The sequence below is a fragment of the Cadophora gregata genome, assembly GCF_030347475.1.
Source record: "Cadophora gregata isolate MNR1 chromosome Unknown scaffold_7, whole genome shotgun sequence".
Taxonomy (NCBI): Eukaryota; Fungi; Ascomycota; class Leotiomycetes; order Helotiales; family Ploettnerulaceae; genus Cadophora; species Cadophora gregata.
Window position 1 is genome coordinate 1,465,357 of NW_026695930.1, and position 27,156 is coordinate 1,492,512.

The window sequence follows — 27,156 nt, forward strand, 5'->3', positions numbered from 1 at the left end:
GAGGAGCAGCCTGCGAAGCACACATCTGAGGAGTACCATCACAAAGAGCTTTCCTAGCTATTGCCCTGCTCCACTTGATGAAACTCTTGATAAGAAGCCAAAAAGGAAATTGAGACCCAAAGAACGCCAAACATAAACCACCTTCTAAAGTCACCTCCAATTTCCCGGACAGTCTTACACCAAACTATACATAACCGTCTGCTCTGAACTTCTGCTCGATCAATTCCGATGGAATCATACGACCAGTACTATTGTAGAAGTCGGCTTGCATCTGCTTCCACTTGTGATCACTGTACTTCAATTCCAAGACCTCCAGAATCATGCAGTCTTGGGGAGTCCAAACGCTGTTGGGATGAAGCTTCCCTCGAGAGCGGCTATCTTGCTTGAAACCATTTGAATTGTTGTTTGAGTTGAAGCCTCGTCCGTTGTTTCCATTGTTGAAGTTGTAGGGGTTTGAGTTGTTCCCTTCGTTTGGTCCGTTTGACGGGTCTCTTCCATTGTTCGAGTGGTTACCTTGGCCCCATGAATATCCTCCATTACCGAAATTTTGATTTGTGTTGTTGCAGTGGTTCCAGGTGTTTCCAGTGTTGTTGCTAGATTTATTGCCTTGGCACCCAGAGCCTCCTCCCTGTTGATTGCCATTATACGGCTTAGTCCAAGATTCCGTGTTATTCGAGTTGTTGTTGCCCTGGCCCCAGGAATTCCCTCCATCTCCAGATTCTTGACCTTCATTGCCAGCTGTGTTCCAGAAGTCTCTGCCACTATCGTTTTGCAATTGACTCCAGCTCGGTCCAGCATTGTTGTTGGTAGGCATATCAAGATTTGACTCAGTTACTGGAATCCAACCGTCGCCTGCAGGAGCAGAGGTTGAAGGGTTCTTTCCAGACACAGACGTAGTACGGTTATCGGGCACCTTCTGAGACTCAGGTTCTGCCCAAGGATCTCTGGCTGGCTCGTTACCCGCGTTTCCATTCGAGGGATCGATGGTAATCCAGTCTGTCTTCGGCGCATCCCATCCAGTTCCTGGAGTTTTTGTATTCAGACCACCAGATGCTTGAGCTGTGGTGGCGTCCGTGAAAGAATAAGTGCCATTTGGATCCCAGGAGTTAGTCTCATCTGCTGCAGTATTGGCAGACTTGTAAGGAATATAGCCTGTTGGGTTTGACTCAGTGATCGGGGCGAAGATAACATTCTGCTTGTCCTCCTTGCTGGCTCTGTTCTTATTCTTTTGCTTCTTCCATGCGTTATCGTTCTTGTTTTGGTTCTGTTGATTCTCCTTTTGCCCGCTGGTGTCATTCGAGGTTTTGTTCGCATCGTCATTGCCCCATACAGAATTTCCGACATCGCCCCAACCCTGAGTTCCCGAATGCCCGGTAGTGTTATTATTGCTGTTGTCCCAACTAGAGTTCGCAGCATCGGCCCAGCCTTGATTTCCAGTATCTCCTGTGGAAATGTTGTTGCTTTCCCAGCTAGAATTGATATTTTCTCCTCCAGAGGCACCAGCTGTCGCACTTGAATTGTTGTTATCCCAGCTGGAGGTCTTACCATCTTTGTTTGAGTTGCTGTTGTTATTGGTACCCCAGCCATTATCTACATTGCCAGAGTTTTCTCCATTAGTATTCGAAGTGTCGGCTGCTCCCCAACCTTGATTGTCTGTATTGCCCGAATTGTTCGAATCGTCATTGTTCCAGTCACCAAACCCTCCAAGAAATCCATCTCCCTCGGCTCCACTTGTATTCTGCTTGTTTCCGCTCAAAGAGTTGGCTTTTTTCTCGTGTGCAGAATCTCTACTGTGCTCTAATATTTTGCATCGAGCTTTGCAGAGACCTGTATTAATTCCCAATTCCGAAGCAATGTCCTTCCACGATTTGTTCTGTGCCTTCAGGTCCTTGAGCTTGGTATCTTCTTCGGATGTCCAGTCGTGAGTATTTTTGTTCTTTCCATCTTGATTTCTCTTTGCACTTTCGTTATTCTTCGAAGTCGACACCGATTCCTTCTCAACAGATTTGTCTTCTGCTTCATCTTTCTCCTTATTTGCACCCTCATCTTTCTCGTTTTGCTTGCTTTTCTCCTTGCCGTTTGTCTTTTGCTTTCCCATATCCTTCGTCATCTTTCCATCATCCCCATTTCTCTTCTTTGTACTTTCATCTTCCTTGTCTTCTTTTCCATCTTCATCTCTCTTGTCCTTCTTCTCTTTCTCCACACCTTGCAGCTTCCTAGCACGGCGCTTCAGAGTCTTCTCCCACTTCTTGGAGAGCCACAGTGGACCACGACCGCAAGCTGCACAATCAGGCGTACACTTCTCGCAAGCGTACTCCCCACGACCCTTATGAAACTCATCCATCAGCCAGTTTGCGCCTCTGCCGCAGGTATTACATTCCATTCCGCCGTATTTCTCGTGCATATGCTTCTCCCAGGCACATTCCTCATTGCAAACTGGACAGTCAAGTGCGCACTTGGTGGTAGATTCCTCGGCTTGGGGCTGACAATCAGTGCAGACGACCTCCACCTCCCCGGGCTTCTTTAATTCTGATGGAGGAACATCTCTCTTCTTCTTGGTAACTTTTGCTGGAACAGGTTCTGGAGGCTCTTCATCATCCTAGTCGCGTATCAGCAGAATCCAAAGCTGAAAGTGTTCAATATGAATGCTACTAGTGCTCGATTTAAAGCACAGTGAGTATACATACCGTGTCGGCATCAAAACTCTTGTGGCTACCCTTGCTGGCAACACGACTTCCCAAGCTAGGCGTGGTACTGAGCGAAAGCAACGAGCCACCCATCACCCAATTTGTGAAGGAGACCTCAATTTTATGAGCCTTCTTGGGTGTAGCTCCTTTGCGACGTGTGGTTGACATGGTGGCGATGGTAGGTAATTGAGCGCGCTTGTATGGTTGTCTCGATGTGAAAGAGCAAGGAGTGGAGGGCGAGGTGGACAGGCCAATTGATCGTGAAGTATTGATTTGAGTAAGATGAAGTCGAAAGTGATGCAATTAGTTCTTTGAGGACACTCCCTTCCTATCGCCTTTAAAATGATAGCAGTGTTGGTGAGCAGTAACGTATCCTCGATCACCTCGAACGCGTGGCAATGAAGCAATGGCGGTGTTGCAATGCAGATTGGTTAAGCGCGTCAACGCTGGGTGTTATTGTAAGAGCAAAGCCAAGTTTTGTGAAGAGAGTTTGGTATCAATGCACTTGATTGAAGCAAAGGAAGAAAATCTTCGCGATGACGTCGATGTTGACTTTCGGGACAACAATACAAGCGAAGCGAGTTCACTTTTCATGGGACCACAATCGTTCACGTGAGCTGCTTTAGGATTGGACTTCACCTCTGCTTGGGGTCCAAGGAAGTCGATCTAAGTCTCCCTCCCTACCATATCATACAACTCAACCAATATTCTCCAACAACCGGCTGAGTAAACAGCAATAAACCAATGTCGAGTTGGTCGACCAGACAAGGGCCTGGGTCCACGGTATGGATTCTCCAGAGCTTCGCCGTGATTCTGCACATGCGAAACGAAAGTCATGTTTTAGCAATGGTTCCAAATGCAAACAGCGTTCAAGCATCAAGATGAGGAAGTTCAAACTGCTGAGCTGACGTCGACCGCCGAAGCCAAAACCTGTCGTTTGACAAAGCGCCACGCGTCCAGGTTCTACAAGGTAGCACCAAAGCTCAACATAAGCTTTTTGGAAGCGGCTGAATGAATGCTTGTCGGGCTTGGGGATCTAGGATATGCATCTTGTGTTAGCGATGTGTCTAATCATGGATGTCGGAACCTTCAGCCGTTAATCCTAGACTTCAGCCTTTTTGAGAGCTTGCGAGTACAGGGTGTAGCGGGAAAATATATTGGGAATTTAAACGACAAAGTACTAATCGTAACAATAGAAATCATGTTTTATTCCACCAGTACTTGGCAAACGGTTAATTGAATCTGAAAAGATGAAACGATAATTCGAGTTGGCATCTTAGTGCATTCTACGTCTGAACAGCCCAGGAAAGCTTGTGCAAGCTGTCAGGTTTGAGCTGAAAGTTTAGATCATCCACAGTACTGGAATATTCCTTTCCGTAATTTTGGATGAACGTTCATCCTGCTGGTACCGACATCTCGTGCCTGGTCTTAATCTTGCCAGGATGTATAAAGACCTTGGAATATCTCTCCCTGGGGCCCTTACAAAACATAGCAGAAGTCAAAAAAGCAACATTAAATTCATTCAAGCCACGACTTCAAGAAGACTCTGTCAGAAAACTTAGAAATGTCAATTATCCAATATGGCCTCTTCACGCTGGCAATTCTGAGGTGAATTTCCTCAAATCCGTACCAAACCCCTTCTAACATCTAGAGCCAATATGCTCGAGTATCTCCAGCACAGATCACTCCTGCACCAGAATACCATCCTTACAGCACGCCAATTTGTTACTCTTACACAGAGACAGTTCAATACACCGGTATAGGTCCGTTACCACCCTATCGTTCCCCCAAGCCTATTACACGCTAACATATCGTATATCGTAGTCCATTGTCCAAAACTCACAGTCTGTGGTCCACATCCAAACTGCATTATTCAGGCGAAGTCCTTCATTGAGGTCCCTTGTGCAAATGAGAAGTGTCCAAGTACTCCAACAGTGACGATTACTGCACCGCCAACTTGCCCGACTTGTCAAGTAGGATGTGCTACTAGGGTTATGTTGGAGACTCTTACGACTGGCTGTCCAACTGTGAGCCCATACTGAGTCTGGGCTGGGGTCTGGAAGGGAGCAAGTGCTTAGACACAGGGCGATTTGGGATGAGATTGTTTCTGACGAGAGATTGTGAGGACTCGATGGTTACAGCAACGGCCAGAAATTCAAATCAAAATCGAACTGGATTCCTTCATGCTTACTACATATTACCGATAACTCCAGTGTGTCAATCTGTATGGATTGCTTTGCCACATCCTCAAGGGACAACAGTTTGTTGTTGCAAATGTCTGACTGAACATCAATAAGTCAAGATGCAAAACCAAACTAAAAAAGACAGAAATTGCTACAAGAGTTAAAATCCATTGAACTCAAAGACCAACGCATTCATTATTAAATAGATGCATTGATGCATGGATGAGGATGGTTCAAAGTCTGATGAAGCCAAAACACTTGTCCAGAAAAGATGCCTGTGTTCATCGCCTTTCACGAGGCTATTTAAAATAGGAGAGCGCATATAACCCAGTGAGGTAATGTTATCTTCTCGCCCTCAAATCCGAAGGCTGATACACTTGCCCGTTGGCAGTGATGGGTAGTTATGAACATGAACGGGGTTGAGAACATGACCGGGCTTGGTGGGGGCGCACGTGATCGCTTGGACCCCACGCCGCACCAAAGCCTTTTCCCAAAATCCACGATCTTCTCAAATTTCCAACGACAAACGCAAATCCTCACCATTAGAACCTTAACAATTCTACTGGAAGACTGTCATCATGTCGAAAATCACAGTCGGTACGTCAAGATAATATCCAATACCCTGCACCTGCTCGCACAATTTCTCCATCCACGTTGCGCTCGTCACTAACAATTTTGCCACAGCCGGAGTGCGTACCAACGTGCAACAACTCCTTGAGTACTCCCTGGAGACCAAGAAGAGAAACTTCCTCGAGACCGTCGAGCTCCAAATCGGTCTCAAGAACTATGACCCCCAACGTGACAAGCGTTTCTCTGGAACCATCCGTCTCCCAGTCGTCCCCCGCCCAGGCATGAGCATCTGGTACGTCGATCCCGGATACATACATATATGGAGGATTAAACATGAAGAGCAAGAGCTGACGGTGGAACAGTATTCTCGGTGACCAGCATGATATTGATCGTGCGAAGCACGGTGGTGTCGACGCTATGTCCGCTGATGACTTGAAGAAGCTCAACAAGAACAAGAAGCTCATCAAGAAGCTTGCTCGCAAGTACGATGCCTTCGTCGCTTCCGATACCCTCATCAAGCAAATCCCACGTCTCTTGGGCCCCGGTCTTTCCAAGGGTATGCCTGGCACTTTCTCCTTCTGCGACATCTACTGATTCTTTTTGCAGCTGGTAAATTCCCAACCCCAGTCTCCCACAACGAGGATCTCAGCGCCAAGATCAACGAAGTCAAGTCCACCATCAAGTTCCAGTTGAAGAAGGTCTTGTGCATGGGTGTCGCTGTCGGAAACGTTGGAATGACTGAGGATCAATTGATCTCCAACATCATGTTGGCCATCAACTACCTTGTCTCTCTGTTGAAGAAGGGATGGCAAAACGTTGGCAGCTTGACGATCAAGGCTTCTATGTCTCCTCCCAAGCGTGTCTACTAGATGGGTCATATGTTGTACTCTTCACTGAGATACTGGCATGGAAAGGAAGTAATTGCATAGCTAGATGAGAATCAAGACTTTGCAACAGTATGATTTTGTATATTGATTGGTACTGTGAGCTATATATCCATATGATTTGATCATACTTTTGGGATTATCCAAATTCATGAACCCAGCAGTTTGTACAGCAGAATTTTTCTCTGTGGGTCGAAGTCCCAGGAAAATTTGTACAACCGCAGATTTCAGACTGCAGTTGGCGCACAATTGAAGCTGGGACAGCCAAAGTTGCTACGATCTTCAGCTTCTGCAGAACAGATTACAGATTGGCACCAGTCATGTCACTGCAGAAGTTCACGGGAATGGCAGTTCGAAACAGGATTCCTCGGTGGCAGATCGTCATCCCAGCCCTGGTCCCGCGAAGGAAATTTTCATCCCCAGCCTACCTCCTTGCGCACATCCTCCCAACCATTCTCGCAGATCGAGTCCAGAGCCAATTCCTCTCCCCTATCCTCAGCACATTGTGTACTGCATTGTATATGTAGCGACCACCCCACAGTCAACGTCCGTTAGAATCGGCGAAGTCGGCTGGTAGGAAAGAGCGTTCACCGTTAATCCACGACCCCGGGAACGGAGGAAAACTCATTTGTACTCGAAAGCACAGAATAACCCTCAGCAAGCCACCGTAGTGGAGAGTCGATAAAGATATGACTGTTAAGAAATATCCCTAATGATGATAGATAGGAAAAGAAAAAGAAACGGAAAGAGCGTGGGAAGAAATTCTATATAGAGGCAGGCGAGGCTCCATGCTGACATAATCAGCGCTAGCAAAAAAAGCTGCTGCCTAGTACAGAAGTGGTATCGCGCAGCCGCTCCAACCTCTCTTTGAGAACACTGTTCCAAAGTTTGTCCTGTTTGAACCACTTCACACGTGGTTGATCACAATCTGGCTTCCTCAAGGTCTCCTGCTGTGCTGTCATTTGTATTCAATTTCTAGATGAGACTTCGACTGACATATCGTGATAGATTGAAGATCAGAACGATAGCCTCTAGCAGTCTTCAGGACTTTCAAGAGGGCATTGCGATACCAGTCAAGTTCAATATTTCAAAGCGCTTTTCATTCTACTGACAGCCTTGAACTGATGCAAACGACATCCAACCTGGCGCTTCACCTTCTGTCTGCACCTTCTCTCCTCAAGAACCTGAAGCCCTAACCTATCTAACGTCGAGCAAGTCTTGCCCTTAAACCCCATGCTTGGGTGGTGCGACCCAGTGCTGATTACTATTGTGCAACAGATCCATGAATCTGTTCGGTTTGAAGGCATCAGAATACGGGATAGATGGTACGAAATCAAGTAGATCAGAATGCAATGTAAACTAACCACAGAAGTATGCATCCGGAGGCTAAATGAAAAGCTGTCAATTGAACACTGTGTACAAATACCGCTGAACCTGTCCGCAACTGCTGACTACTCTCAAAGTTTGAGGGTTACTTAGACGCTGCTTGACAGTTACCCGAAAAATTTCCCCTTAAATGCCGACTTAGTTTCCAAATTTGAGAGGAAGTCGACAGCTGTGCTGTATTCACTTCAAGTTCAAATGCGTGTATGATCCTGCTAGATTTTAGTGGCACCTCAAGAGGCTCAGAATCCTATCTCAGACGGTCTAGAGGGAATGTCTTTATCCTAAAGTACTTTTGAAGGGCTGTTTATATTCTGGAAGTGATGGACATACGATTTTACACTTGTAATCTGCTCGGGTTCTCAAGCAATAGACTCTGATGGGAGAACTCTTACAATTTCTCGGTTACAATTGTGGTCAGGACGCCACTGGTAGCAAAGTCACAGAGGACCGGCACCGTTGTGGGCGCATGTGGCTGAACTATAAGTAAAGCCAACTGCTCTACTCACTGTGATCTCTTAGTAAACTTCCCGACAGTATTCCGAAATTTAGAATATCAAGTTTGCCTTATCATAGTATTTGAAGAAGATAACGAGTTTATATTTACATTTGATTTTGGGACTGCCTTACGTTTGGGCGACTAGCAAGCTGGTTTTTGAGCTGCAAACCCTGCGAAATTTGATCAGTTAAGAACATTCCATTAATATTAGCAAAGTCGCCAAGAATTTCTTGAAGGCGCTAATTTATTCTTGGAAAATATAAATGTTATATAATCGCCTCTGCTCGAGATGTAAGTAGATTTCTAAGGAGGAGGGAAAGTGACTTTGATCAGGCGGGGCGATGGCGAAGTCGGCGGATTCTGGAGCCGGGCACAATCTCCGGCATGAATCTCTTAAAAGTAATAAAGCCCTAACGACATCTCGTCAACCGCACCTATGATCTACCTCTTCCATGCTGATCGCCCTCTTAAACGCCAAAGAGCTTGTTGAATCCGCCATTCTAAGCTCTAGCCTCGATACTGGCTACTCACTCTCAAGACAAACTGTTATCCTATTATCAAATTCGGAGATCTGTTAACGATGGCTTGCAGCTCGAGCGAGCCTTTGCAGCCAACACTACCTGATGGTAACGCCTTTTCGACTGGCCTTGCAGCTTTAGAGACGGTTGAATACCATATATCAGGACTTCATGGTGGAAGAATCATTCTACACAGACTTTTATGTGTGCTGAAAACCCCATAGGCCTCTCCATGACTATTTCTATGCATGTCTCTCGCAACTTTCTTCAACAGCACCATGGAATTATTCGGAGAACTCCTTTGACAGTTTTAATCACCTGAGTCTTTTAGCGTTGGATTATTCGATTTAATCGACCATTTCTTGGTCTTGTGGCGTTTGTTGAGCAACTATAATGCCGTTCGATCCTGTCGTCTATTCATGGGTTTCTCGCATGTTGCTAGGTATCTAGTCATCTTTGTCGCCTGCGATACCCACTTCCCTCAAGTCAAGCAAACAAAGTGCAATTCTCTTTATGATCTATTCTTAATTTCATTAAGTCCGGGCTCTCCTGCTTTGAGCGAATAAATCATAAGTAATAGAAAAAGAGAGTGACCCTCACTTTTCATATACTCCGTAATCAGGCCCCCAAAAAGTTTGTTGTTTCGTTCTTGATATGGTTAAAAATGGTCTACGATTGATCGCAGACGACCAAGTAAGGGCAGATGTTTGCCTAGCCATTTCGGAAACTGGCGCTGAAAGTCATCTCCAGAGTCCTAGGCCAAAGTTCCAGGACGACTCAACCATACCGAGCTCCCTATAAAGAATGGCCAGTCATCGAGTCAGACCAATCTCCTATATAATTATGGGTCATCTCGCGTCCTTACTACCAGTCTGCTCATTTGTAGCCCTTGTATACACTGCACAAATTTCTACCAAGTGTGAACGCAGCCATTGCCAGCTGTGCATCCAAGCAAGGTAAACTCTGTTGCCCTATTCCGTTCAGAACGGGGTAGTGAGTCCTTCCTACCCGTGCAGATGGCGCCGGAAACGCTCCACGTGGGATTTTTCCGAATAACATGTCCGCGACAAGATATTGAGCTCGCCCCAATTTTCATCTTCTGCTATTCTCTTCTCTCTTCTTTCCTCTTCAAGGTGAGCTGCTTCATGCCAATTCTTCTCCACCTGCAGCTTCCACTGTGGTGGTTCCTCTCTTGTAAGATCTTTACAAACTTACGTGACTCTAATTTTGATACATTCTCCCAGTCTAAGCTAATCTCGTATATCGTTGAAGCCACGACAGCTGAGGTCGGTCACCAACAGAAATCAGGAGTAAGCTTTCCCTATCCATATATAAAGAGCTAACATGGAGACTAACAATGTTCATCAGAGGGTCTAGCGGAATCGACGCGTCGCACCCACACTCTTGATGTCCAACGCTGTCGCGAGTCGGGATGCAGAATAAACACCGACTATGACTTCTCACGGGGAGGTATTCCGTCAGGTCTATACAAAGCCCGGAGACTTCTGGGTTATCTGCCAGAGATTATGCCCGAATATTCCTGGCTGATCATACAGGAGTTCCGTCGACAAGACAGACATATTCTCGAGCAAGATGAAGCCTACACACCCCTAAGGACACTGGAGGAAACCAATAGATATATAGAACGCCGACAACAAGAATCTATGATACCTCCGACGGTATGTCCTCGCACACCTTCTCCCCCGAATCAGACTCGACCTCAGACTCCCTCGAGAAGTACAACAACGGGCTTAGGACTGGCAAGCAGTTTTACCCACTCACCTCTGTCACTTAGACCTTCTCCGAGAGCGACGCCATCAAGACCTATACCAGCCATCGCACTCCCTGTTTCTGATAAACGGAAAGGATTAGAGAGCCTCTCGGGCTCCAAGAGACCTCCTAAGAGTCCTTTTGGTCAGCGGCACTCCTTAAATCAGCTGGGTAAGTGCTCGACTGTGGCTCCAAGAGATAATGATATCCGTCTGCTTGTTGTTCTCAGCTCTCGAGTCATTTGAAACTAGGATTATCTGCTAACGGACTCAGCAGAACCGCCTTCTTATAGCCTTCAGTCCAGTACCTCTTTTAACATTTTCAGCGATAACACAGACCCGTTCACAATTGTGGCTCAAACTTCGCCGTCCGCTCCTTCAGCTGCTGCAACAGAGCCTTTGGCAGTGGCAGAAGGCGAGGAAGATATATATCTGCAACTCCAGGAAAGCGACAAGGCCAAATTTAGGGCTTTGTATACAAGCAGGAGCTCCGGGTTTGGAGGAGACTTAGATGCTCCAAACTTGAAAGCGAAGTTGGATTTCCCTGCAATGAGACGGGGCTTGCACGCGCAAGATGCCAAACTTCGAGAGATATGGGGTACTTACGAGCCAATGACTACACAGGAGTTAGTCATGCGATTCAAAGATTCTCTGCTTGCGTCTAAGACCAAGAAGAAGGAGAAGCCATCGAAAGCTAAGGGCCCAAAAGAGAAGCAATCTCGTCTAGGGCGACCTTCGTCAGAAAAGGGCAAGGTATCGAAGTCTCAGCGATTCCTGGCTAGTGAGCAGAAGAGAACTGTTACTCCTGCGAGCTCTGTAATAGGCGGCACAGTACAGCGTCGTCCATCCGACATTCCCCAGCTGTATGATGGACTGATGGGCCCACGAGTGGTACACTCAGTGAACACAACTGGTCCTAGTGAAATTTTTGCAACAGGTCTCGAATCTTTGCGAGAGTCAGCGACAATAAGATACGGTGCTATATCTGATGAACATCTTGTGAAACTCTACAGGGCACGGTCGCGGCTTTCTGATCCAGAATTACCCAGACTCGGTAATCAGAGCCGTGCTACAAGAGAAGATACGTTGTACCAGCAAGATTCCCATCTTTTATCTCGATGGCCCCAGTATCGACCGCCGTTGTCGATTGGCGAAGTCTTAGCACTTCACGCTATAGCACCTGCAGACTTCTGGATCTCTCCATACCAAAGATTTGATGACGAAGAGGTAGCAAGTCTTTACAACTCGAGAAGATTTCTACAGCACCATCTCCCCCGAATGTTTGGAACACTGTCGCGTAAGGAACTTCTTCATCGCCTCGTTGAACAAGACCGTGCCTTGGCCAAAGTAATTGAAGGCTACACGCCTCCGTTTTCCCACGAAGAAGCCTTGAAGCTTCCACAGCACGAGCGTGATGGTCATTTGAAGTCTGATGTATATGGAAAACTCTCAGTAAGAGAGTTGCAAGCTTTAAGGGCGCACCGGAAGGACCTAACGAATTATCTGCTCCCTTGGAATATCCGAAGCCGCAAAGCACTGACTGAGGCCTTCGAGCGACAGGACGTTGAAATGAGGGCTGAGGACCCTACTTACGAGCCAGTCCTCCTACCTACGCAAGTCATGTCTTTACCGGGCCCACGCGCTGATGTTGTAAGGGATCGGCTCAACAGTCGACGGGGCACATATGCTCAGGTTGGGCGCCAAGCGCTGCGTGCGCTGTGGGCGAAACGACGACACTTAACGCAGAGTCCAGCAGTACCACTGAGTGTCAGTCTATTCAACGTAATCAAGACTTTGGAAGAACAAGATGAGGTTTTACTTGCCAGAGACCCTTCGTACGTGCCTGAGTTGCCATTGGATTCAGCACCTCTCAAAGGTCGACATGCACGACCTGCTGAATTTTCTGCCTACAAGCCCAAGACTGACGTTTACACATCTCTAAGCTCCGATGTGCTGTTTCTCTTGTGTCAAAGCCGCTCAAAACTCGACAACACGACGCGAATCGATATAGTAAATATGAGCAGAACAAACAATGCGTTGATTCGTTACCTAGAGGAACAAGACGAGAGTAAGTTGGCCAAGCCACCAATCTGTCAATGTCTCTAACGTAGATCCACAGATATGCGCAAAGTCAACCCCAACTATACGCCAGTGCTCACCACCTCAAGATCTGGATCTTGTGCAGGTTTGCTGGACAAAAAGTCTGCCCAGCTGATCTGTCGATTGCTTGTTGAAGATCTCGCAAGGTGTTTAATAGCTCCCACAGAGCGGCGGCTTCTGCTCAGCACGATTCCAGATTCCCGAAACCTTAGCAGAACATGGAACGGCAATCTGGTCGCACCGTCCACCACTTTACAGCGTCTGCAAGACATCATTGACTATGGAGCATTGCCAACGTACACGTCAAGTGAAGATCTACTGTGTGGGCCAAGAGCACTTTCGGAGGCTCTACATACAGTGAGGCTTCGCATAAACGCACGTGAGGGTCATGAGATGCCCGCTGAAGAGATCACTGCTGAGCAGATGTTTGCATTGTTATTCGATGAAGAAGGAAGTCCCACCATCGAATATTCTCGGTACGTTAAGGAGCGACTGGCAGCTACAGGGGCTGTCGCTGGCGATAACACGTACGATATCGAGATGGCCGCTTATATGGCGACAAGCAACCTTGGTATCCAACAACTAGCTGCTGTTCTAGAGCTTCTCGCCGTCAGAGGAGACATTGGCAGGCGATTTTCAATCGGTATAGTTACTGCTGGTCATGAGATTGAGTATCAGGGAGCCGTCCACCAGGTACCTGCTAGCGCTGCTGTTGTTGGAGATGACAACCTGGAGGTCATTTGGCTCTACAACGATAATGCGGAACTTAGCAGCGAAGCTGAAATTGGTCATTGGCAAGGGTTTGGTTTCATTCCAGATGAGGATGAGGCTGATCAAGCTGCAGCTTTGATCAGTAATCTAGGTCTTAGTCGTCAAGTTCGTGACGATGACATCGAAAACAGCGAGTTGCGAGCATATGGCCAACGTGATTTCCGACAACCGCTCGTCTCAACATCTTACAATAGAAAGATCAGCAAACGTGACTGCGACAGATGCCGTGAGCTAAGACAAGATGTGCCGTGCAAAGGATATCCTTGTACGAATTGTGTTTCCTCATGCGTTGGATGTCGAAGACCAGAGGAGCAACAGCACGAGGCTTCACAAGCCTTCAACGGAGCAAAACTGTCAGTGGCAAGGCTGGCTCAGCGAGTTGATGCCACGGAGAATAGCTCGGGCGAGAATGACGACGTAGACGATGGTGGTGATGATGGTGACGCGCCATGGACGAAACCTTTCTACGAATGGGACGAAGTAGACTTCCGCTTGGCGCATGATGACCCCAAGAGATGGCTGCCCGAGCCAGAACCGGAAGGAAAGCACTATCTCGTCATAACAGTTGGCCGCATTTCGAGTGGGGGCATCGGCAAACTGCTGAGACTTCTGTTTGGGGCCCCTGCTACTGCGCAGAAGCACGAGAGATGGCTACAACGTAGTAATATACCCCAATGGGCCCACCATCTTCCAGATTCCCAACGTCCCGGTGGATATAACTCTGTTCGCCGGAACTTCTACTTGGTAATGTCTCGCAAAGGCTGCCTTCCCATACCCACATCAGCCAACGCTAGCAATATTGCCTCGCATCCGTCACTGAGGGCATTGATAGATCTCTTGGACAATATACTGCGGCCCAACAACCCAAATATCCCTCTTGAGATCAATTTCCTCCTCCGAGGTTTCGCTAGTTTTGCGGTAGATGCTCATATGTGGGGTGACTATATGCCACTGAGCGGACTTTTCGATAAGTTCCGAGCAGCCGATCAACAAAACGGGACCAACATTCTTGATCGAGTCTACATCACCCTTGCAGTAGAACCACATACAGTTGATGGAGTTGCCCGTTGGTCCTTGAACTTCCCTCATCGTACACCAGGCTTCCATGGATTCCACGGTAAGTTGACGTAGCCGAATACATTTTGTGAAGAGTAGTGACTGATCAAGTTCAGGCAAATGCTACGCTAAGTATAAGTTCAAAAGCTTGATTGATCGACGTCTAGCTAGACAGAACAATGAAGCACTAGCTGCACAAGGTTTACCTCCTGCGCCAAAGGCTGCCGGACTCGACCATCATTGGGATGATGATGCTCGGAACGACGTTTTCCTAGATGCTTGGTTAGATGAGTTCCGCTGGCGAGTGGGAAATCTGGACGGTACCACCTCACCGACAGAAGGCCAGGTGCACGCCAGGAACATCGGGAGAAACACGCCCTAAGAGGAGGAATAGCCAGGCAAGTAAGTCTCTACCGACGCGAGAGAACAGGATAGATACGACATCGGTACCGGATCAAAGTACAAGATAAAATGTAGAAATCTGCCAAGATTCCAAGTCTGCCCGAGGTGTTGAATCGCAAAAAAAAAAAAAAAAAATGCAAAGAATATGCAGAAAGCTGAAGGTCTGGTCAAGGGGCCAAGCGAATGATAAGAAACGAGATATGATGAACAGAATGTTACGACTGAATGAACAATGGTCCACGACTTGAACGAATCCGATTGATGATTAATGATTTACGAGTAATGCAAAAACGACGGAAACGAAGATACGATGGCACGAGCTTACGAGCGGGAAAGTGGTGGAATAGAAAGATGTTGAAGTTTATGGATGGAAAGGATTGGACTCAATGCTGAGATCAAGATCAGGGTGTTGACAAGGGAGAACGAGAACGGATTGGAATCGGAAATCGAAGAGAAGTGGTGGCATCTCAGATATATACGCCGCTGTGATCCTCGAATCAAGAAGACTTCCCAGCTGGTATTTCCACCTCTTTTAAATATGACTTGATGTGATCGTGAATTTTTTCCCGGACAGGCTATAAGTTTTTCAGGTATTTCTAGCTGTGACAATTTACCAAGTCGCGGCTTTGGCGCGAGCTCGTACACGATTGTTTGCTTGCTGGTTCTTTTGTATCACGTGATACTATCACTAGATGCTGCCCTAGGTGGAAGCAAAGAGTTTTGCAAAGAGGAGGCGGCCATTATATATTCTTCTCGGCCAAGCTTTCGCTAAGCTAGCCGCCTGTGCCGCCGCTTTGGCGCGAGCTCACACGCTAATGTTTGATTGCTGTTTGTTTACATCACGTGAATTGGGCATTAGATGCAAGAAGCATCAATTTCGGGTTGCTTATCTCGGACAAGCTGCAATCTCTCTCATCTGCGTATCCTAACATATGTTGTGGGAGTTGACATAGCGCTCATGCACCAGGACAAAGTACAGACTTTTAAGAAGATTATCATGGCCGCCTCCCCTTTGCAAAACTCTTTTACTTCTTCATTCTATCGGTAGTGTATGCACTTAATCGTCATATATTATATCGACTTTTCGTATTCAGTAACTTAGCCTCACCTACTTCGTCCCTATGTGTCTTTCGCAATGTCCCATGTTGCGAAAGGGACATTGAACTATCGTCAAAGTCAATATCGCAAACAGCATATACAAACCCTATTTAACCACTCTATTCATAACAGGTTCGTTCCCAAGTAAACCCGAATACTTCTTCGCCGTTGAGCTTGTTGCATCCTCACAGGACGATTCGATCCGCTTTGGATGCTGAAGTCGCTTGACATCGCTGATGTATAGGTAGACGTAAAACTGTTGGTCGCAAGCCTCCCGACAAGACTTGCGACTTCCGTTGATTCAAGTATCAGACGAGAAAAGCATCCCAGTCTCACCAGCTGGTGAAGTCGGTTGGAAACGTTGACATTGCGGATGTAATCAATCTTGTTCAAGTCCTGCGGTCATGTCGGGACTGCCGGAATCCACGGATTCCGGGAGTGGGCTGCAAAAGTGCCAAGATATGTTCATGACCTGCCATGAGCCGACGATTCGGCTCAGAACCTGCCCGCGGACTCTCTGGCCAAAGGACTCGATCTCCAGGACTGGTCATGGAGCCCCGTCGTACATGACTACAAAGCTTCAATCGCCCTGCAGAGATACATAGGTACGTTCGGGATATTATCGATCAAGGCCTTGTCAGACTGGAATGCTCCGTGAAACGCGAAGTCAAATCGGACGGGACCCTGTTCTGCAGGTGACTGACTGGCCGAGCTGCACTGTTGTGATCCAGGCACAAACAACAAAGATGCTGTGCCAGTATCTGACTACTACCACACCTGCATCGCAAGACCCCGAGACGTCAAAACGTCAAAGTTAAGCAGAGTGCGCCTGACAGAATGCACATTTCCGCTGCTCTCTCTCCATCCAATAGTCGCCAAGGCCTGGTCCCCAAGCTCGCCACTCGCGGCAGTACGACCAAAATATATGCTGACCTTCAACAACCAACAGCTATGGAAGCCGCGATTATTTCGCAGTCGCCGAAGTTGATTCATTTCTTTATTGTCTAGCTCAGAAATTCCACTTTTGCCATCCCCTTGTCCACAGCTGTTTCCGTTGAGTAATGATCTCGCTAGCAAGACTTTTCTCCGGGTCGAGCCCGTTAGACTGGGGGGGTGGGGTAGAGCGGGCGTCATTCCAGAGACGCCATCCCATTCGACTTCAAGAAGTATATGTGCTGTGACGCCCTCGTCCAGCAGAGTGACGCCCGCTCTTACAAATCCATCACCACGCCTTTTTATCGACACTGCATGATATGGCACCGTCGTTTCAAATCCATTCGTCTTATTTTCCTCATTTTTATACATTAAGAGGGACTTGCTCATCCATTCTCTCTGGATAACATCTTCTGTCTTTTCTGTCCAAAGAAGTGCACTCGAGTTATTGGTATAAAATCTACTGATACTGAGCCGAAATTCGAAATGGCTCTTGGCGACGGTCAAAATACAGCTGTGACTGCATCTTCTGACGGCCACAAATTCGAGATGGCAAACAACACAAACACTTCGTCACCTTATCAAAATTTAACAACAGCCGAAACTTTGACTTCAAATCATGATAATAATAATCCCGTCACTTCAATGCATGGGGAAGACGTTGCGAATGCAAGTACTCCCAGGGGTTTCAGACCTCTGGAAAATGAAAACCGATATCGGGGAGGAGATTCTCCAGCGATCGAAGAATCTACTGAAGCCATGCTCGAGCGCTTAGGACGACAGAGACCGGAGGTGTTTAACTCGATATGGGCAGAGATTGGATTTGTTTTCTCGATATCGATGTCCCAGGTTCTGACGGTATGGTCTATTCCAACTTATACAGTACACTTCTAAGTTGAAGCAGGAGTACTTTGTGTCTGGCTTTACTGTTATCCTCCCGACCTTGGTCAAGGATTTGAATATTCCCTCTGCTTCGGCAACATGGCCGGCAAGTGCCTTTTCCCTGGTGGTTGCGAGCTTCCTCTTGATTTTCGGCCGCTTGGCCGATATGTATGGAGGCTTTCCAGTTTATGTCTCCGGATTCGCGTGGCTAACCCTCTGGTCACTGATCGCTGGGTTTTCGACCAACGATATCATGATGAACGTCTGTCGAGCTCTGCAAGGCCTTGGACCTGCTGCGTATCTTCCCTCATCAGTGATGATCCTCGGTAGTATCTACCGTCCAGGCCCAAGAAAGAACCTCGTCTTCAGCATCTACGGAGCTTGTGCCGCACTAGGATTCTTTGTTGGCATTTTCTTCGCTGGGGTAACAGCTGAATATGCAACATGGGGATGGTACTTCTGGATCGGGACAATTCTTGGAGCTATCACAGCAGTCACATCCTACATCACGATTCCATCTGACATCGCGGAGAAGCGCAACGCTCCAGTAAAAGTCCGGATGGACTGGCTCGGAGCAGTACTCATAGTTTGCGGCCTTATTCTCTTCACTTTCGCCATCATCGACTCCTCGCATGCACCACAGCAATGGAAGACTCCATACATCTACATAGTCTTCATCATCGGGTCCCTCATCCTCATAGTTGGCGCCTACGTTGAGATGTGTGTAGCAGAGGAACCCCTCCTCCCTGCCTCCCTCTTCAAAGTTCCTTGCATGTCAGCCCTAGTCATTGCCCTATTCTTCACCTACGGCTCCCTTGGTGTCTTCCTCCTTTACGCAACCTTTTACATGGAGAACATTATGGGTGCCTCACCCCTCCAAGTCGTAGCATGGTACGTCCCCATGGCTTTAGGAGGCTGCATAATCGCCACATTTGGCGGATTTATCATGCATCTGCTATCAGGAACAACACTCATCATCATCTCCGGCACTTCATGGATCATTGCGCCGCTCCTCTTCGCCATCGCTCCCCAAGGCGCAAACTACTGGGCGTACATATTTCCTGCCATGATCTGCGCCACTGTCGGGATAGATATAACCTTCAACGTGGCAAACATTTTCATCACGACGTCCTTGCCCCGCAAACAACAAGGACTCGCTGGCTCCGTTATCATGATTTTGTTGCATCTTGGCATAGCGGTATGTCTGGGCTTTGCGGATATTGTGAATAGTTATACAGTGGACAGGTTGGGATTGCGGGAGAGCTATCATGCGGTGTTCTGGTTTGAGGTTGCGTGTGCGGCGACGGCGTTGGTTATCTTGGTGTGCTTTGTGAAGATTAGGAAGGCGGAGAGCGAATTTACGGTGGACGAGAGAGCGGAGTTGGAGGAAATTGCAAGAGCGAATGGAGAGGTGGGAGAGGAGAAGAAAGACGTTGACAGACCGCATACAGCAGCTACTGCCTGACGTTGGTATTATAGATGGATGGAGTTTTGGGTGGTATGGCGCTCGTGTTTGGGTAAGAAGCAATTCCTGTAATAGAAGAGAGGAAATCTACGATAGAGAAGAGATACCCAAAATATATTGTTCTCCTTCCAACCTTCTAAGTTCTACCCCGGGAATCGGTAAAAAATCGAATTTCCTGCAGCAACATGAAAATCCATCTCGCAAGTCAAGACTGTGTCTGCACAGTAAGTTACATCTCTACAAGTATCTCTACCTTACAGACGGCGTGTACAGAGGGAGTAGATAGATAGGTAGGTGGCGTGGTTGAAAGTCAAGCTTCTCCGATGCCGCTTCTGCCTTAAGTTAGATTGAAAACGCAGCCATAGTAGCAGGTTCAGTGAGCTGAGTAAAGAAGGAAGGAAGGAAGGTGGCGTGGGCGAGAGCAGACTTTGCTAGATAACATGCCCAATAACCGGTCCAAGATCCCAATTGGTTTCCTATCATCTGCAATGGCCATAAAAATTAAAATGGTGAAACTGGTATAGATGGCGATGAATCGAGGTATTCCGCTAGATCTCAGGCCGATATGATGTGTTTCAACGAACTTTATCCAATCTCAGCTTTATTCATTTCGACATGTAAAGTACCTTCAAGTTAAGTCCATAAAACTGTTTTGAAGCACAAAAAGTTATGTAATATGGGTAAAGAATAATTGTTCCAAGTGGACTTCGACTGCGCAGGCCAACTTCTTGCTCTTATACATAAAAGAAGATCATTCAGCAAGAGCAGACTAGATACGCTTCCAGATAAAGCACAGCACATCAACTGGGAATGCTTTTGGCTGCATGCGAAGAAAAACGTCTTTTGCATTTTTCTTGAAAGGAGCACTGAGGTGTACATTGCGTGGGTCCAGACCCGTGATATCCGCAATGGCGGACGGAGAATGTTGATTTAGGATTCACATAGAAGCTCTTGACCAGCGGGGCAATGTCCTCTCAACAAGGCTTCGCAGATACGTATGAGAGATGAAAGAGATGGTTCTGTGCAATACACAAAGTTGTTTGACACGTCTGCTTTGTCACAACATCAATCTTCCCTTCACAGAGCACTGGCTCTGATACACAACTTTTCGAGTCATGTCGTCTTTGCTTTCGTTTGAGAGTCAAATTCAAATATTTGTGTCTGGTTCCGGCAGGTTGCAGTGAAGAGCTTGAAAGTAAATAGCGGAAGTTCGGTTTCTGACGATTGCAACCGGCTTCGGATCCCCGCACTACCTACAGTACTTTGGTATGAACGTCACACACTAGACCAGTTCAAATGGCAAAACCAGTCGATTTTCAGACACCCGAGTACATGAAGCCACAGTATCATGGCCGATAATGTTCTTCTTGACTTGTCATTATTTCCTCTCCATTTCTTACTCTTCGCGAATTCTTCTAGCAATCCCAGCCCCTTCAAGACTCATTTCGCTGATAGCACCTGTGCCGTCCACGTCTTCAAACAGGTCATAGCACCTTTTCTTGGACGCTAGCTTTCTGCATAAGATGAGATCCGAAGGCTTCCCATCCATCGTCTCGGACCGGGTTTATTTTCGGCGTCATGTTGCTCGTGACAATCGACAAAATGGACTCGAAGCACTTCGACGATGCCTGAAACTCTCGGTAGCAGATGATACGTCTGCTATAGCACCTGTTGAAACTCATTTGGACTGGGTCAAGTCCTGGACGGAGCCTGTATTCGTATCAGTTGATACCGAGGGCCATCCCATGCGCGAGATTGGTATTTCCATCCTGGACACCCGTAATCTCGATGCCGCTGCACCATTTGCCCAGCTCTCGACACTCATATCCTCACATAATTTCAGGACATGGAAATGCAAAAATGCGGAAGATGAAAAGCCATTCAGGTTTGGAAGATCAGTCAAACTCCAATCCCGCTGGAAAGGCTGGCTGATGAAAAAAGTCTTGGAGACCGGAAGCCCAGATATGTCAGTCACGGAACCACGGAACGTTATCCTTGTTGGACATGCCATAGTCGACGACTTACACAATTTTGCCACAGCCCGTAAAGGTAAATTCCGAATCACGGACCATCCAACCATACCGATTTTCGATACTCAGCATCTTGCCCACGGAGACGGCGATCCGAGATCTCTCTTAGACATTCTGATAGAGACCAAAGTCCCATTCGCCAATCTTCACAATGGTGGCAATGACGCTCATTATACTCTCAAACTTTTACTCTTGATCGCGGTGAATAGCTGTCAAGGTTTGGAATTGACGTCCGCTCAAGAAGCAAGGAGGGACCTTCTCAAGGCACTCGGTGGAATGGAGCTGCCATTTCGTCCGGCTGGATTGAAGCGAAGAGATTTGGCTCTCGAGACAGCAAGCTCTCCGTATAGATTTTGCAAAGGTGAAGGTGATTGGTTCGAGAATTGTGTGGATGAGGCAGGATGGGGTGACTGTCTTGATATCTACAACTCCCCTGGAGAAAAAAGTTGATCAGCTGAAAGTATTAGCACATACTTATAGTACAGTAGTCGTATTCTTCTTGGCTGACTTACTTGGCTTGGGTATTGAAATTGACATATCTCAAGTCCCAAAGTCCTCACATCGTCTTGTTACAACGGACAACTTCTTTGATTCGTTTGACACTGCCCTGTGTCCTCACAGAGCCATATTTTTTCTACTCAACTTAAAGTTTGAGTATTGATATCCCACAAGAAATCAATACCAGACTAGTCCTTCTCTGTCACGAGGTCGCAGAGTCTGTGAACCTGGAAGACATCAATGGGAAACACATGCATGGTGACACGTGATCTAGTGTTTCCCGTTCAGCTTCGTCCCTTTGGTGTCAGGATCCTGGGGCTCAAGTGGAACAGAGGAATAATACCGAGGCCGATCGTATCACAGTTTGGACCACTATGCGTATCAAGCGTATGGTGTACCTAATAAGCTTGCTGCCGCTGGATCCTATCCATTGCCAAGCTACCTACCTAGGTATGATTTTGAGTACTATCTGCTTACCGAATGTCCGATCGCAGTGGTAGGATTCGAAGCAGGACAGACCCAATGTCCCCAAGACACGCGAGAAAGTTTCAAACGAGTGTTGTCCATTCGCGTCTTATCGAGCAGTTCCTCGACACAATCATTAACATGGACCTGTTCTTTGTTTCCACCTATCTCCACGATTGGCCTCGCTTCGCTGTGCCGCATACAGTACAGTACACACTGCTGGTTGGCCGGAGTTTAGGAGTCCAACTTCACCGACTCCAGATTCCCCCTCTAAACAATCCGACACGAATGATGGATGCCTTTCAAGAATCTGTCGTTAAAATTACACTTGTGATTTTCATCACTCTCGAGACTCCGATCTTTTCACCTTTCGCTACCCCGAAGATTCCTGCCCTCCGTAATTCCAGGCTCCCGAGTTCTTCCTCACTAAATACCTAGGTATGATGGACTTCAATGGTCACGTTGTGTCCTCAGATGCAGCTGTGACTTCTAAATCTGGCGTCAGGCTCCGTCGCTCTTGTGAAGCGTGTCGGAGTTCGAAAGGTCGCTGCATCTCCTCTCCGGATGATCCTCATCGATGTCTAAGGTATGTCTTCCCAGCTATCCAGTATTCGATCAATATTGGACCCCTGCTTATGAATCAAGATGTGTCAAAGATGGCAAGCGATGCGTCTTTCTTGAGGCTAAGCCCCGCCCAAAAAGAGCAAAGAATTCTAGAATGTATACCATCTTTTATCCGGTTTGTATTCAGTGCTTACGCTCGCAGGCGAGTTGCTGAGATGGAAGAGAAGCTGGAGGGGTTGCTCGCTCTCGTGGCTGCCAATGCGACCAATCAGCCTGCGAAAGAAACACTAGCAACAGCAACCCAGCTACTAACAGCTCCGGAGATGTCTTCCATACTACGGCCTGATACGAACCTCATAGATCTCAACTCGGCATACGCTACTCCGTCTTCATTGTCTAATCAGTCCGAACAGAGCATTCCTCAACAGCAGTCCATGTTTGTGTATCCTATCTTCGACAACCTACAGGATGCAATATCCAAAGGCTTCATCAGTCTAGATCAAGCCGACTATGCATTTGAGGTGTTCCGGCAAAGACAGAGAGTTTTTCCTTTCGTCGTTATTCCCCCGAACATGACGCTAGACTCACTACGGCGTCAACGGCCTTTTCTTTTCCTCGCCATTCTTTGCTGCGCAACGGAACACAACTTCAAGCTCCAACAGCACATCGAACTTGAGTTGAGGGAGAATCTTAGCCGGCGGATTCTTGTGAACGGCGAGAAAACCCTGGATCTCTTACAAGGAGTGCTAGTTTACCTCACCTGGTATCATTTTTACTTCAATCCAGATCGGGAACAGATGTACCAGCTTTCACAAATAGCTATTTCTATGACCGTTGATCTCGGAATGGACAAGCCCACTCGCCAAGGACAAACGTGTTCGGGTACTTCCTCTCTCCTTCCTTTCATGAGCCAATCAATGTTTTCAGCTGGTGAGATTGAAGGGATGCGAGCCTATCTTGGATGTTACTTCCTCACTTCATCGTAAGGATTTGCCTGAATTGAGCACCGAGTTGCGCTGACAAGGTTTGGTAAGCATATGTCAAGGATTAAGGAGGCCCAGCCACATGAAATACAACCAACATATCAAAAGCTGTGTTCAGCATCTCTCTGATGCAGCTATTGCCGATTCTGATCAACTTATTCCTTATTTTATTCGCTTACGACAGATCTCTGATGAAACGAATCAAGCCTTTAATCACGATTTCACTCCACACCTCTCCCAACTTGATTCCATTCGAACCGAAATTCTTGGTAGAGCATTTGAACAGCAACTTGATCACCTCGAGGGGACCTTTCCTAAAGATATCTGGGATAATTGTAAGCTCGTTTGCGCCTTTAGTCAGAGTGATCGAGACTGACAGTTCCAAGCACAAATCAAGATGAGCTTCCTCCATCTGCGCATCTACGTCAATGAAGTCGGCTTTCACGCATCTGCACCATCAGATTCATCTGTACTATCAGATCTGGCCCTTTCGTCATGGTATCACTCGCCCGCCAGAAACGACTGTCTTTTGCGGTGTTTGCGAGCTTCCAAGTTGTATTTGGACACATTCCTCTCCCTCTCGGATAGCGTGATATCGAGCATGGTCACCGTGGACCTGCTACAGCTAGTTTACGCGGTTTTGGTACTTGGCACATTCGCGAGCAGCATCGATGCTCCTTCTCTCGACCAAAACCAAGTACGCCAGTCAGCAAACCTAGACTATTATCTCCGTTCTATCAGTGACAGGTATGCTCGACTCATCTGTATCCAAGATCCTTTATCGAACAGCTATAAACACCACATGAATACACTTTTCCAAACATCAAAGGCATGGTACCTACAGACGGTTACCGATCCGTCACCCTCGGGCCCTCCAAGATTTTTGTTTAACGATATTATTGGTACGATTACTGGAAGATGTGCCGAATTTACTGTTCCAGAACCAATGTCTGAGATGGACTCGGACAGTCAATGGACTGAGCTGCTCTCAGAATGGGCGTCTTCTGTGGATCCATCTGCAGTATCTTTTGACGAGACTTTGTTATGACTTCAAGATGCAAGCCCTTTTGTTTTCACTTTGGCTTCTAGCACTGGAGGAGATCGGCCTGATTTGCTTTCAGGCTGCACAGCGCTGAAAAATTATCCAGTTTAATCCATGCCTCAAAATGTCAGCCGGCGTAATGTATGACTCCAGATATACGACCTGCAGTATAAAACCAACTTCTAAAGGGAAGGCTCTCCTGTACGGTAGTCTCTAGTGGTATGCTGCCTTCGCAATCTGCTTCCCTGTGCCGCTGGGCTCCAGACCAAGCCCGGAATCAAAGTAAACCTGAAATTCCGAACCGGGCCAATCAAACGGGTATAGGGATCATATGTTTCCGAGCCATTTCCCACCATATATATTGCAATGAACCTCAACATCTAAGGGTCCGGTATATTGTCGCTTTCAATCTCACTGCTGTTCGATAATGTCTCTGACAGACTTGCCTCTCGACTCCTCTAGCCAGGACCATTCTTCAGTGGACTCGGAGAAGAATGTACCTGCGCATGGCAATGAAAATCCTGTCGAAGATGAATCAGAGTACTTGACAGGGCTCGAACTGAGCCTGGTGGTGCTAGGTTTATGCCTCGCTGTGCTGCTAGTAGGTCTGGTACGTCACATATCACCTCACTCATCGGCATTGGTGATTACTGACCAAGAGCAGGATAATTCCATTCTATCTACAGCAATTCCGACTATTACTACCAAGTTCAACTCACTAGAGGATGTGGGTTGGTACGGGTCAGCTTTCCTGGTCTGTGTGTAAGTTATGAACCCAACAGTCGTCAGTCCTCAGTATTGATCCTGATATAAAAGATGCGCGCTTCAACCTATCTCAGGAAAGATCTATCAATACTTCTCACTGAAATGGACATACCTTGCATTTCTCACAATCTTCGAAATAGGAAGCTTGATATGTGCCACAGCTGTCAACTCTGTCATGTTGATTGTTGGTCGAGCTATTGCTGGTGCTGGTGCGGCTGGGTTGTTTTCTGGTGCCTTGGTCATTCTCTCACATTCCGTTCCATTGCGACAGCGACCTCGTAAGTACTAAGAATTATCTTAGACTTCGCGAGCAATGCTGATTTTGTTGTAAAGTATACACTGGATGTATTGCTTCTATGTTCAGCGTGTCCAATGTAGTCGGACCAATTCTCGGTGGTGCTTTCACCCAGCATGCAACATGGCGATGGTGTGAGTCGTCTATCCTTCCAACCTTTTGACCATTCTAACATTGGAGGTTTCTACATAAATCTGCCATTGGGAGCAATCACTGCCGTCATCTTGGTATTTTTCTTTTCGCCGAATGAACGCTCTACAACAAAACAATCGCTCTCTCAAAAAATCAAGCATCTCGATCTCCCCGGGCTCGCCCTATTCATCCCGGCCGTGGTCATGGTGTTGTTAGCAGTGCAATGGGGAGGCACCACACACCCGTGGAAATCTGCCACAATTATTGGACTCTTCATTGGCTTTGGCGTTCTCATTTGTCTGTTCGCTGCCTGGCAATGGTACCTCAAGGACGAGGCAAGCATACCACCTCGCATCATGTGCCAACAAAGCGTATATACGGCAGCTGTGGTAGTGTTTATGGGAATGGGGAGCGTTCAGCTTATTACGTATTATCTGCCCATGTGGTTTCAAGTCATCAAGAACGATACGCCATTGGAGAGTGGGATTCGCTTCCTTTTCTCTGTGCTTGGAGGACTTTTGGGCAGCATCATCCCGGGAGGTCTAGGTATGTATCAATTGCCCGCCCTATAGGCTGGAATTTAAATGCTGACATCACACAGTAACGATGTACGGCCACTTCAACCCGTGGCTCTTTTTCGGTACCAGTATCCTAGCTATTTCGGGAGGGATCTTCTCTACTTTCGATCTCGAGACTGGGAATGGTATGATCAACGGCATTCAAGTCCTAGGAGGCATTGGCTCTTCCTGCGTGATTCAAATGGTATTTCCCACTCTGCCCCATTAATTTGGTCATGAACACCTCTGACCCTCACAGCCCCTAATAGGACTCATGTCACTCATTCCCCAAGCCGACCTCCCAATCGCGACTTCAATAGCAGTATTCTTCCAGTTTTTCGGTGGAGCAATCTTCCTTGGCATCGGAAACAACATCTTCGTCTCTCGGCTCATCTCCGCTCTACATAAATACACACCTGATCTCAATGCACAGATGGCTGTGAGGGTTGGCGCTGAGGGGTTCAGGGAATTGGTTGGAGAAGCGGATCTGCATGCGGGATTGGTTGCGTACAGTGACGCGTTGGTGACGACGTTCTATATGTGCGCTGCAGGTTCTGCGCTTGCTTTCTTTTGTGCCTTTGGGATGGGATGGAGGAGTGTCAAGGAGGAGGAGAGGAGGAGTTGA

At 47.2% G+C, this 27,156-nt stretch overlaps 7 protein-coding genes across 8 annotated transcripts; 6 read left to right on the forward strand and 1 right to left on the reverse strand.

Annotated features, from left to right (window-relative positions):
* Window positions 1–137: 137 nt before the first annotated feature.
* Window positions 138–2,855, reverse strand: ONS95_013231 (uncharacterized protein; the record flags this gene model as incomplete). The annotated part of the gene is made up of 2 exons (XM_058506868.1): window positions 138–2,599; window positions 2,688–2,855. 2 exons carry the CDS (start codon window positions 2,853–2,855, stop codon window positions 185–187), a joined length of 2,583 nt encoding a protein of 860 aa, XP_058357598.1. The 3' UTR covers window positions 138–184.
* Window positions 2,856–5,448: 2,593 nt separating this feature from the next.
* On the forward strand, window positions 5,449–6,309 carry CRP74 (60S ribosomal protein L10a; the record flags this gene model as incomplete). Its single annotated transcript, XM_058506869.1, has 4 exons — window positions 5,449–5,467; window positions 5,555–5,732; window positions 5,803–5,996; window positions 6,047–6,309. The coding sequence occupies 4 exons, from the start codon at window positions 5,449–5,451 to the stop codon at window positions 6,307–6,309; spliced, it is 654 nt and encodes a 217-aa protein (XP_058357599.1).
* A 2,306-nt stretch (window positions 6,310–8,615) lies between these two features.
* On the forward strand, window positions 8,616–15,528 carry ONS95_013233 (uncharacterized protein). Of its 2 annotated transcripts, XM_058506870.1 has the most exons (5): window positions 8,616–9,857; window positions 9,969–10,403; window positions 10,520–12,561; window positions 12,613–14,481; window positions 14,537–15,528. In XM_058506870.1, exons 3-5 carry the CDS (start codon window positions 11,043–11,045, stop codon window positions 14,800–14,802), a joined length of 3,654 nt encoding a protein of 1,217 aa, XP_058357600.1. In that variant the 5' UTR covers window positions 8,616–9,857; window positions 9,969–10,403; window positions 10,520–11,042; the 3' UTR covers window positions 14,803–15,528. The 2 variants fall into 2 exon arrangements, with proteins under 2 accessions (XP_058357600.1, XP_058357601.1); XM_058506871.1 differs by having other exon boundaries at window positions 9,969–10,665; window positions 10,771–12,561; window positions 12,613–15,528.
* A 104-nt stretch (window positions 15,529–15,632) lies between these two features.
* On the forward strand, window positions 15,633–19,333 carry ONS95_013234 (uncharacterized protein). Its single transcript, XM_058506872.1, has 2 exons — window positions 15,633–17,711; window positions 17,758–19,333. The coding sequence occupies exons 1-2, from the start codon at window positions 17,340–17,342 to the stop codon at window positions 19,198–19,200; spliced, it is 1,815 nt and encodes a 604-aa protein (XP_058357602.1). The 5' UTR covers window positions 15,633–17,339; the 3' UTR covers window positions 19,201–19,333.
* A 1,390-nt stretch (window positions 19,334–20,723) lies between these two features.
* On the forward strand, window positions 20,724–21,680 carry ONS95_013235 (uncharacterized protein; the record flags this gene model as incomplete). Its single annotated transcript, XM_058506873.1, has 1 exon — window positions 20,724–21,680. One exon carries the CDS (start codon window positions 20,724–20,726, stop codon window positions 21,678–21,680), a length of 957 nt encoding a protein of 318 aa, XP_058357603.1.
* A 953-nt stretch (window positions 21,681–22,633) lies between these two features.
* On the forward strand, window positions 22,634–24,788 carry ONS95_013236 (uncharacterized protein; the record flags this gene model as incomplete). The annotated part of the gene is made up of 5 exons (XM_058506874.1): window positions 22,634–22,779; window positions 22,839–22,913; window positions 22,960–23,739; window positions 23,792–24,075; window positions 24,127–24,788. The coding sequence occupies 5 exons, from the start codon at window positions 22,634–22,636 to the stop codon at window positions 24,786–24,788; spliced, it is 1,947 nt and encodes a 648-aa protein (XP_058357604.1).
* A 421-nt stretch (window positions 24,789–25,209) lies between these two features.
* ONS95_013237 (uncharacterized protein) lies at window positions 25,210–27,156 on the forward strand (the record flags this gene model as incomplete). The annotated part of the gene is made up of 7 exons (XM_058506875.1): window positions 25,210–25,392; window positions 25,447–25,544; window positions 25,599–25,825; window positions 25,881–25,976; window positions 26,023–26,520; window positions 26,576–26,736; window positions 26,791–27,156. The coding sequence occupies 7 exons, from the start codon at window positions 25,210–25,212 to the stop codon at window positions 27,154–27,156; spliced, it is 1,629 nt and encodes a 542-aa protein (XP_058357605.1).

What these genes read in the sequence shown, in the direction of transcription:
- ONS95_013234 (XM_058506872.1), top strand. Translation starts at nt 17,340, where the DNA reads ATGGCTCTTGGCGACGGTCAAAATACAGCTGTGACTGCATCTTCTGAC. An exon ending in CGATGTCCCAGGTTCTGACG is followed by an intron (nt 17,712 to 17,757) that starts GTATGGTCTATT and finishes AAGTTGAAGCAG; the next exon opens with GAGTACTTTGTGTCTGGCTT.
- ONS95_013233 (XM_058506871.1), top strand. Translation starts at nt 10,251, where the DNA reads ATGCCCGAATATTCCTGGCTGATCATACAGGAGTTCCGTCGACAAGAC. An exon ending in GCACTCCTTAAATCAGCTGG is followed by an intron (nt 10,666 to 10,770) that starts GTAAGTGCTCGA and finishes CGGACTCAGCAG; the next exon opens with AACCGCCTTCTTATAGCCTT. An exon ending in CCTAGAGGAACAAGACGAGA is followed by an intron (nt 12,562 to 12,612) that starts GTAAGTTGGCCA and finishes GTAGATCCACAG; the next exon opens with ATATGCGCAAAGTCAACCCC.